Below are 11950 nucleotides of genomic sequence, written 5' to 3' on the forward strand. Positions count from 1 at the left end.
CAACTCTAACCAATCCTACTGTCCTCATACTGTGCCAAAAGAAGCTGGCAGTTTAAAAAATAGCATGGAGAACTTAGTTTGTCTAATGGTAGAAGATCTGCCAGTGCACTTAATGCAGTTTTTACCCAAAACCCATGTCTAAAACCAATTGAGGATTTAAGCAGTCTGAGGACTCAACTAACCAGCTTATGTGTGCTGCAACCTTCTCCAATATGGGATATTCTACACAGGTTACTGGCTAAAACTGGCACCAGCTGCTGCTTTAAGGACAGTAGAGATGGTTACTCAGTACCTGGGCTCTTTAAGCTCTCACCCACCCTCACCAACCTGAGCCCTTCCTGCTCCTAGCCCAGGCTGGTAGCTGATGTGTGCCTCCTCTCCCTGCACAGCCATTTGCTGTTTGGATGCATTAGCCTCTTTGAGATAAAGATCATAGTCTGCATTAACTGGGAAATGCTATCACATGCTGTAACAGCAAAAGCTGTACCAGTTCCAAAGCAATGAACAACATGCCATGTTTTTTTTGCTTAGAAAAAGATAGTTTAGAATACTTTCTAAAATTTATTTTACATATGTAAAATGTTTTCACAGAAACCAAAACCATACAATCAAAATATAAATATTTCACCACATTAAGGCACTAGCCCTTTAAAAATAGTCTGATCTTAAGCACATATATACATACACACATAGGTGACATTCTAAATTCCCTTTATTTTCCATTTTTTCTACCCCTGGAAAACTGGATGCAGCTCCCTTTAGAGCTACCAATGCCACTGAGTATCAGCAAGGCACCATTCAAGAGCAAAACTCAGCACTTTGAGCTCTTTCTTCAAACCCTGATCAGCAGCCTGGGGGTGAAGTGGCATATAGCAAATCATACTGCATCACTAAAAGGTTCAGTGGTTTTCAGATAATACCATTAGTTTACAACAGAACTTTAAAATTGTGTTAATAGGTTTAGATACAAAAAAAATAAAGTTCATTGGTTTTTCATATCCTTACCTCAGCACTAAACTCAAGTTTTTCTTCATGTTATTACAATCATGTTTTAACCAGAGACAGCTTATCCTGAAGTGAAGGGTCCCCATTTAAAAAAAAAAGTAATCCCAAACTTGGGTTTTGTTTTTTTTTAAAGTGTATATGAACGGTAGGGGTGTATTTGAGAAATGTTTTCATATTCTTCTCTTTAATAGTATTTTGTACTTCAAGACTGCCACCTGAGAATCTCAAAACATTTCACAAACCAACTCACTATTATAGAACTGGGGTGACTTTAGATGAGGAAACTGTGGTAGAGAAAAGTCAACTGACTTGCACAAGGCCATGCAGAAAGTCAGAAGTGGGACAAGAACCTCGATATCCATAAACCCAGTCCTGTACTTTAAATTACACCACCTCCTGGTTAAAAAACAAGGAACATTGTACAACTTGACTTATAGTTGCAGGGGAGAACTGCCACTACTGCTGAATTTCTATTGCTAGTTCATTTAGATACAAGAAATTGAAATCTTTGTTTCCAAGAACAATCAATATACACCAGCCAGAGAACCACTGGTTTTAAAGTAAGACCCAGGACAGATTTTTCCAACCGATACAGGAGTGCAAGAATTGTAAGATCACTGCTATTAAATTTAATACAAAATGCAGCCAGTTTCATTTACAAATGTTAAAGTTCAGACTCCTAGCCTAGTTTATAATTGATATTTTACAAGTGTGTAAATACCCAAATGCAAAACATCTGTCTTGTTAAATGCCTTTTCCAGTAGGAAACACAGGATCCTTTCAGTGTAGATTTGTGAATCTTGTGCTATTGAATTGTTAGTCAAGATGCAGAGGCAAACAGTTCAACAGGTTTGTCTGTACATCTTAGGCAATTTTAAATGAGTACTGTTTAAAGTGCATCATAGAATGATCAGCAAACTTGCAAATTAAACATACCATTTACTTCCAGACCCTAATATCTATGTAGTAGTGAGATTAAAACTTCCCTACATCTGCTATCCAATTAAGGGATCATCATCCTCTTGTAGCTGAAGTCGGGAAAACGGACGTGGAGAGGACACTCTATTCTTCATGATTATTATAAGGCAGGTCAGAGTAGTTAACACTAGGAGGACACCAACAACTATTCCAATTGCTTCAGGGAGATTTATGCACCACTGGTCAACTAACAAGCACTTGGTGTTGCTGAACGTTCCATTATTGGGCTGAGGTTTTAATCCGAGGATGTGACACATCATTGGGTAGATATCAACATTATTAATTGTGTTCTGCTTGTAGCCTTTGTGAAAAGCAGGACCATGAGCAGCCAGGAATGGATGCATGCTTGGGAGAGCATTGTCATAGCCGTGGTCACCTACTAAAAGGAGAAATGCAAAGTTAATAAACAAATATAAAATTAATGTTGTAAACTAACAAACTAAGTTGCTTACAAACTTTGTCAGCTATATTAACTATTGTCCATTCCTTTAAAAAAAAAGGAACAATAAAGTAATGCAACACTTGTACTAATGCCTGAAAGCCACAAGAATATTTTAATAGCAAAGTTTCCTACCTAAATATTAACAGGGCCCTTTGCTGGAGTTTCTTTGGATTATGAAAGTGACTCATCACTGTCTATATGATATGATAGGTTTGTAGCCAGATTTTTTTTTTTAAAAGTGGTCAAGGTAGGTAATGTACTAATTCACAGCAATTCAGCAGAAATTTTAACAGGCATTTTAACCTCTAGTTTTCATATAGGACATGCAGCAATTTGTGGTTTTTAAAAAATAATTGCAGTAAAAATCCATTTAAGACAAACTATATTGTAACTTTTAGGATTCTAGCAGTATGGAATAACAGTAAAGTAGTTTTTGCTGGGTTTTTTCCCTTAAGAGTAAACAATCTTGTTTTTCTCTAGGATAAACGAACTCCAGAGTATGACATTATTTAGAATGCAAACAAACAGCAACAAGCAACAACCAATCAACATAGAAACCAAACATCTTCCCTGTGTCCTGCTATGACAGCTGTACTTTACTGGGTCACTCATGTTGTTGGTTCATGGACTGAACTCTTCAGGACCAACAGCTGGCCTCTTTTGTGCACCTGGAACCCATTTCTAGTAGTCTGCCAGGCTCAGAATTTGAAGGGTTTCAGGATGCAGAGTAGAAGCACTTTTCAATTTGGCCTTTATCTGCTGATCACTCTAGCAGCAGGGAATAGTGGGTTTTTTTTATAGCAACTATTCTAAAGACACTTGTATTTGCTTTAAACTTGTATAAGATGCCAACACAATGGTTACTGTTTGCATATTAAATACATTGTTTCTTTCCACGGTCAACAATTCTACAATCAATCTGTGGGACTGTGGACTAGGTGTCCGTGAAAGACTGACTGAAAACTGAACAGAATTCAGCTATAGATACAGATTTCCAAAGAGGGAAGCTTATATTTTCCCTTTTTTGGTTACCCAAATATACAGAACATAGACACTTTGCTTTCACTACATCTGATTTTCAAAATATTGGTCTAAATTCTCTATCAATAACTTGTGGCTACTGTGACCATTGTCATTGCAGATGTATTCATACAGACTTGGTGACTGATAGTAGTACCTTAGGATCCAAACAATAGAAATAAAAGTTCAACAATAAGCCACCAGGAGCATGAAGGATGAAAATACTTACATTTTGTAAGTGACCCATTTTGTACAATTGTCCAGCCTTCATCTGCAACCAGAATTATGGGTTGAATGCGCTTATTGTGATGGTAATGAAACCTGTCAGGAATCTCTTCTTTAAGATACACCTTCATGGAAGTGCTGCAGTTTTTCAGTAAGTTATATACATACGTTTTGTCTGCAAAGAAAATAGTGTATGAAATAGCAACTATTCAGTTACGTAGTTTGTCCATTTACTGTCATTATCCATAAGCAAACTTTTAAAAAAAATTTTGAAGCCAAATGAGAGGGGGTGTCACCTAGGTACTTGATTGATTACTGAGCCGATCAGTGTTTGTCACCATTTGTTTCTGCTGTAACTGTGTTCATCTTCGAAGCTCTAATGGCTTCTCAGATTTTGTTGTGGAGAGAATGAAAGTTGAGGTAAAAATATAATTTCTAACACTCAATCACAGATAAGAAACTAGATTTTTTTTTTAAAAATATAAAGTGAACCCTGCATTAAAGTCAGTCAGGTTTTTCTGATCATTTTTCCCCATCAACCACATCAATTCTAGCCCTATTTTGGTAGTCATCAATAAGTGCTAATCTTCAGTCATGACCCTAAAATGGCATTAGGGAGTCCAGCTTTCATATAGAGCTAAAACCAATGCTATCAGTTTAAAACTTGACCAGTGAAATCAGGCTGTAATTGAAGGGGGATGAAAGAGGGAAAATGATAATCAAAATGATTTGGTTTAATAAGTTATAAAGCCCTAAACCTCAGATCAGTATAATTTTCAATCCCCAGTGACGTTATTTACACAGTTCTCATTATTGTGATACAACTGAGTAACTGACAGGGTGAGCAAAAGGAGGAAAAGCATGAATAGATTCCAAGGCCAGAAGGGACTATTGATCACCTAGTCTGCTCTCCCCTATACCACAGGCCATAGAACTTCCAAAAAAAATTCTGAGAGCATGATGATTTAAAGGTTTTCAGTGATGGAGAATCCACAACTATTTTAGAATAAGCCTCATTAACATGCGAGGGTATACAGCATGCAGGGTAAATATTAGGTATTCAACAAGTGCTCTTCATTGCCAGAGCCCAGTTATTTTTAAGTAACCAGATACCCCTAATTTAATTTATTCATTAATCCATTATTTTCTATCTAAATAGTGCAACACAAACTGGATTGTCTTCCCAACTCCTGTGAGTAATACACCACAAGGGAAATTTCCAGCAAGAAAGGAGACAAAAAGTTTAACACTTTCTCAGTATTAAACTGAAAAATATACATACTCTTTCTTGGCAGTATTGCAGCAACTGGTGTCGTGTCTACTAGAGTGTAGTTACCACGGCCAATGCAGTCATCCAGTTTAATCAGCTTGTGTGGGAAACACTGGGTCATTCCATGATCACTTGTAATTATGACATTAATGTTCTCCCACAATCCCAATGCCTTGAGTTTATAAATAAGTGAACCAATGTGATTATCCACTTGTTCTAACACTTTTCTCATGTTTTCTTTATCTCCTGGTCCATATTTATGCCCACTTGCATCTGGTTCTTCCCAATAGAGTGTAGCAAAAGTAACTGGTGGGCTAGAGTTGTTCAGCCACATAGTAATGTTCTCCATTCTCTCTTCAAATGTTACTGAACGATTATACTTCATAAAAAAGTGAGGTATTGTGTTGTTAATTTTTACATCAGTACCAGGCCACATTGCAGCAGCACTTCTTCTATTCTCTTGCTGCTGATTTGTCACCCAAATAGGAGTTGCCTCGTTCCACCAGAAAGGATCTGTATCATTAAGCTCTGAAAACTTCTTCTTTGTATCTTTGTCATACATTGCGTTAGCCACAATACCATGGCTTTCTTCATATAAGCCTGTCACTATGCTGTAATGGTTTGGGAAAGTTTTTGTAATAAAAGCATTTGTAACATGTTCTACCAACACACCATCCTCAATAAACTCCTGGAGATGAGGAAGTCTATAGTTTTTCAGATAGTCAGCCCTGAAACCATCAAAAGACACCAGGAGTATTGAATTGTAGTTAGCATTTCCACCATAACAGGCTAGAATTCCAGAAAGAAAGAATGTTAACATTAATTTCATTGCGGACAACATTTCAAAGTGTTCCCAGCAGCCAATCTGATGTACCTGAAAAATTAAAAAAAGATATTATACATTCAATCTAAAATATGTGTTACACTGTAGATGGCTTAGATAGCTGTTAAATATTTACAATTTTTCACGTCTTTCCAGAGAGGATTTTAACTGTGAGCTCACTATTGGCCCAATCTTGGATTCACTGAAGTCAATGGTAAAATTTCCATTGACATCAATAGCAGCAGAATTGGCCCCAGTTGTTTAGGTAAATACATGACCAATTTAACTTTTCACTTCATAAATTCTATTAATTATAGACTAGTCATCCTAACGTTGATACTTGGAAAGATAGTGGAACAAGTTATCAAACAATCATTTTGTAATCGTCTAGAGCAGGGGTTCTCAAACTGAGGGTCAGAATCCCTCAGGGGGTCATGAAGTTATTACCTTGAGAGCTGCAAGCTGTCAGCCTCCACCCTAAACCCCGCTTTGCATTCAGCATTTATAATGGTGTAAAATATATAAAAAAGTGTTTTTAATTTATAAGAGGTTTGCTATGTGAAAGGGGTCACCAGTACAAAAGGTTGAGAACTACTCATCTAGAGGATAATACAGCAATAGGGAACAGCTAACATGGATTTGTCAAGAACAAATCATGCCAAACCAACCTAATTTCCTTCTTTGACATGGTTGCTGGCCTAGTGAATATGGATAAACAGTAGATGTGATTCATCCTGATTTTAGTAAGGCTTTGACACAATCCCATATCATTCTCACAACCAAACTATGGAAACGTGGTCTATTAATGAAGTAACTATATTGTGGGTACACAACTCATTGAAAGATTGTACTCAAAGAGTCATTATCAATGACTCGTCAAAATGGGAGAATATATCTAGTGGGGTTCTGCAGGCATCCATTCTGGGTCCATTACTATTCAATATTTTCATTAATGACCTGGATAATGGAATGGAGAGTGTGGTTTTAAAATGTGCAGACACCACCAAGCTGGGAGGGGTTGCTAGCACTTTGGAGGACAGAATTAGGATCCAAGAGGACCTTGACAAATTAGAAAATTTGTCTCAAATTGACTACAATTAATAACAAAAAAATTAAAATGCACAAACACACAATGGGGAATAACAGGCTACGCAGTAGTACTGCAGGGATCTGGGGGTTGTAGTGGATCACAAATTGAATACGAGGCAACAATGTGAGGCACTCGAGAAACAGGCTAATATTCTGGGGTGTATTAACAGGAGTATTGTACATAAAATATATGAAGTAATTGTCCCACTTTACTTGGCACTTGTGAGGCCTCTGCTAGAGTAGTACCGTGTCCAGCTTTGGGCATTGCAAAAACTGCAGAGAGTCAAAAGAGCAATATAACTGATAAAAGGTTTAGAAAAATCAGGCCTATGAGGAAATTAATTATTTTTATTAAAGGTAAAAAACTGGGAATATTTAGTTTTGAGAAAAGAAGACCGAGTGGGAACTTCTTGAGAAACAGACATTTAATTTGTGGCAAGATGGGGTGTCAATCTATGGACTAACTGTGTGAACCATGCTGATATCCACTACTAACAGTTTACTAATGCACTTTGATCTAGTCCTCTTTGAAAACAGGACCAGATCAAAGCACATTAATGAATTGTTAATGCACATCAGTAGGGTTCACAGACAGTCCGCAGCAGGCTAGCACTAGGTAGATTTGAACACCAGTTTGCAGAAAACTACTTGTTTGTGGACAAGTCCTTGACTGCTGCACAGGTAACACTGCCAAATTGACCAGGAGTTCTACCTTCATCAAAGCTAGAACTTGGACTGCTACACACTACTATATCAGACTGAAAATGTTCTTTACAAGTCAGTTTTTTCAATGAGAGAGAATTTTTAGAGTAGTAACTTCATGCTGTAGCATAATATCATCGTCAGACCGTTCATTAATCTAGAAAACAGCAATGCAAGTTCTGAAGGCATGTTTTACAAAGTTATCTAACAGACAGACAGAGATTGGCCTGGAGCAGAGAGGATGTGCTGCAATTTAGCATGGGTGGCATGAGGACTGTGTAGGAAGGACTAGGATTGCCTAATAAATTGCTAAGAAACATGATGTGAAGTTCCAGGTCGCACAAATCATCCTACAATATCAGAGGACATATTCTTGAAGCGTGGGCCAGTCAAGCAATATTGCTTGAAGATTAATTTTAACAGCATGCTTCTGACAAACTCTACTGTACATGTGCAAGAGACAGTTTTCTGTGTTTTGTAGGTTAGCCAAATCAGGGGCATCATATAGTACCTCCTTCACAATTGAACTATTTCCCCTGCCAAGTTTCAAGTATCCATTTCAAACCCTGAAATACCGGTGCTCTTAAAAGTCTAAGAGGTGGCTTTACTTTGTTAAAGCTGCCTATTTTCCCCTTAGTTTAAGGATTTTTTTGAAGCTTTAAATAAAAAAATTAATTCAGCCTGAAGCAGAGATCAAGCATGAAAAATTTCAACCCAAACAGTTTGCCAAAAGGAATAAGCAGTTGCAGACAGGGGGTTAGAATGGAAAGTGTTTAGCCACCTGTATAATAGGTGTTGCTACTATACAAACAGAAACATAAGCCTTGAAAACCGACATTCCCCCCTCCCATTTAGTTTTTTAATATTCATGAATTTTGTGTAGTGTAATGAAAGTTGGGTGAACTAATTAGCACAGTAGAATATATGTTGACATCTAAAGAGCCATAAATTCAATCCAAATCCTTAACCTAAAGTGGATTCTGTTTGAACAAGAAGTTTAACAAAACTATTCCCAAACCTTCAGAGTGCCAAAACTGAAGCTCTTGCAACCCCTGACTGAGGCACCAGCTGTAGACATGTTTTTTTAAAAGAGTAGAATTTCAGCCAGTCTTCATACATTCTTTATGGCAACAGCCTTTGCTAGTAGATCAAGGCCAATAGCTCGTCTAGAGGGGAGGTTTTGGACTGCTGTAGTTACCTTGCTGCAAAAATCCCTAATACAAACAAAATCTTAGATACCACTGTAAGAATCACCTCAGAAATGCCACAGGCAGATTTTCTAAACTCTTTCTTAAATTTTTGGTCTACGTTTGACTTTTTACTTCTAATTGCTATAAGAGATAAGTATTTGATAACTATTTCTATTCACATTGTGACAATGTATACCTGTTACACCCTGGTTTTCCATTCGAGAGTCATTTCACGGGAATAGGCTACAAAGTGTTGACTATTCTTTAAGTAAGAAGTTTAGAACTGTAGTTTAAATTTAGAGTCCGAATGTTTAGGATTGCCTTTACAAATGATAAATGTGTTATAATAATTCCCCTAACCTCCGTTAATAAGGTCAAGTGATGGCATTAGTGACACTGGAATCCATGAAAGTCTAATTTACTTTTCACTATATTTTCACTGTGTGTGCTACTCAATTTGGAAAAATGACGCTAGACTGGCCAGTTTAACTTCCTGGTTAACATCCATTAATACAATGTGTTGCATTAGAAGTCACAATACGACAGAGGAATTTTAAATCCAACACATAAATCCACCCTCATGCTCATTGAAACATCATTAAAATAGTTTTGCATTAAAAAAAGGATTAAAATTGGGATCTAAACTAGTCTTTTTCCTCTGATATATGAAGTTAAGGGACTCTACTTGTGATTCTGGAGGGTAGGGATAGGATACAGAGGGACCTAGACAAATTAGAGGATTGGGCCAAAAGAAATATGATGAGGTTCAACAAGGACAAGTGCAGAGTTCTGCACTTAGGACGGAAGAATCCCATGCACTGTTACAGACTAGGGACCGAATGGCTGGGCAGCAGTTCTGCAAAAAAGGACCTAGGGGTTACGGTGGACGAAAAGCTGAATATGAGTCAACAGTGTGCCCTTGTTGCCAAGAAGGCTAATGGCATTTTGGGTTGTATAAGTAGGGGCATTTCCAGCAGATCGAGGGATGTGATCATTCCCCTCTACACAGCACTGGTGAGGCCTCATTTGGAGTACTGTGTGCAGTTTTGGGCCCCACACTACAAGAAGGATGTGGATAAATTGGAGAGAGTCCAGCGGAGGGCAACAAAAATGATTAGGGGACTGGAGCACATGACTTATGAGGAGAGGCTGAGGGAACTGGGATTGTTTAGTCTGCAGAAGAGAAGAATGAGGGGGGATTTGATAGCTGCTTTCAACTACCTGAAAGGGGGTTCCAAAGAGGATGGATCTAGACTGTTCTCAGTAGTAGAAGATGACAGAACAAGGAGTAATGGTCTCAAGTTGCAGAGGGGGAGGTTTAGGTTGGACATTAGGAAAAACTTTTTCACTAGTAGGGTGGTGAAGCACTGGAATGGGTTACCTAGGGAGGTGGTGGAATCTTCTTCCTTAGAGGTTTTTAAGGTCAGGCTTGACAAAGCCCTGGCTGGGATGATTTAGTTGGTGATTGGTCCTGCTTTGAGCAGGGGGTTGGACTAGATGCCCTCCTGAGGTCCCTTCCAACCCTGAGATTCAACACTCCAAAAACAAAAACAAAAACATAATATTTTCTCACAAAGTGAAATGAGTACTATGAAATAAGATGGCAATCTAATTTCAGAATATGTAAATCCACATATCTTGCACACTACTCAGCTGTCACAGGCAAAGAAACAAAATATAAGGAAAGGGAAAAAGCCAGTATCCATTTCTGGTTTACATCACCATGGGGCATCTGCTTACAACAGCATCAGCAGGAATACATGCTCGCATACACAGATTCTCACTAAGGTGGCCACACTACGCTCCCATTTTCTATTCCGAACACATTTCCTTAGCTGAAAATAAACCCAGACTCCATCTTCTCCAGCCACTTTACCGAGGACATGGCATTTATTTAACACCTCTCATTCTCAAGGATCCCAGAGCGCCCGCACACACTACAGTGAACAGGGATCACTTTATCTTCCCCCAAAACGCAGCCACCTCTGGGCTGAAACTGAACAACTGTCACATATGCCCATGCCCAGCCCAGCGACACTCAGGGACGCAGTAAAGGACGTTGCGTGCAACTGGCACCGCAGGCAAGGAAGGGCGGGCCCCCTGCCAGGCACCCAAGCCACTGGGGGCGGGAACGGATCAAGGCAGGTGCACCTCACCAGGTACTTGGGATGGGAGGCGGGCTTACTGGATAAGAAAATAAGGGGACACTCCCCCGTCAGACAGTCGGGCCGGGCACCGTACATGGGGGGGGGGTCCAACCCTACTGTCAAAAGATGGGGAGGGGCGGGGAGACCCCTCTGCATACACCTCCCCCGGGGGCGCAGTCTCCCCCAACTCGCCCCTACCACAGCCGGGAACCTCAACTTACCCCTCCGCGTCCCCAGGCAGCGCCAGAAGGTCACTCGCTCGCTGCTGCGCGGTTTCCTCACAAGGCGAGAAACGAACGGAGCATTCGCGCCTGCGCAGTGAAACCACCTCTCTTCCTTCAACGGCAGCCCCAACTGCCAAAACTGAACCGCAATACCACAGGCTATAGTCGGGGGGGAGGGGGGCCGTTATTGAGAGCCGGTGGCTCTCTGGTTGGTCAGAGCGCCCGCGGCCTGTGATCTGATTGGCCTGCTGGGTTCCGGAGCGGAAAGAAAATGTAAGGAGCTGTTTGGCTCCTAGAGGGTGCAGGTGCGAGGTGAGAGAGGGCGCTGCGCGCTGCTGTGGGCGGGCACGCGCTGGTGTGTGGGGCAGGGGAGCAGGCAGGGGCAGCAGGCTACTGGGGGCGTGGGTCGGGTTGTGGGAAGAAGGACAAGCTTTGTGCGCTCAGTGGGAGGGGCAGATGCAGCGAGCTGCTGTGGAGTAGTTGCATGGCACCACAGACCTCACCTGTATCCTGCCATCGCTTCCCATTGACCCCCCTCCTGGCACCACAGCCCTCACCTGTATCCTGCCATCGCTTCCCATTGACCCCCCTCCTGGCACCACAGCCCTCACCTGTATCCTGCCATAGCTTCCCATTGACCCCCCCCCCCCCGGCACCACAGCCCTCACCTGTATCCTGCCATAGCTTCCCATTGACACCCCCCCGCCCCGCACCACAGCCCTCACCTGTATCCTGCCATAGCTTCCCATTGACCCCCCCCGCCCCGCACCACAGCCCTCACCTGTATCCTGCCATAGCTTCCCATTGACCCCCCCACCCGGCACCACAGCCCTCA

General features: G+C 40.7%; 1 protein-coding gene across 1 annotated transcript; it reads right to left on the reverse strand.

The window, feature by feature from the left end:
- Positions 1–548: 548 nt before the first annotated feature.
- On the reverse strand, positions 549–11433 carry ENPP4 (ectonucleotide pyrophosphatase/phosphodiesterase 4). Its single transcript, XM_039532684.1, has 4 exons — positions 11113–11433; positions 4953–5814; positions 3675–3845; positions 549–2362 (listed from the first exon to the last, which is right to left on the reverse strand). The coding sequence occupies exons 2-4, from the start codon at positions 5779–5781 to the stop codon at positions 2001–2003; spliced, it is 1362 nt and encodes a 453-aa protein (XP_039388618.1). The 5' UTR covers positions 5782–5814; positions 11113–11433; the 3' UTR covers positions 549–2000.
- Between the last annotated feature and the right edge of the window lie 517 nt (positions 11434–11950).

This window comes from Mauremys reevesii, linkage group 3 (genome assembly GCF_016161935.1).
Source record: "Mauremys reevesii isolate NIE-2019 linkage group 3, ASM1616193v1, whole genome shotgun sequence".
Lineage (NCBI taxonomy): Eukaryota > Metazoa > Chordata > Testudines > Geoemydidae > Mauremys > Mauremys reevesii.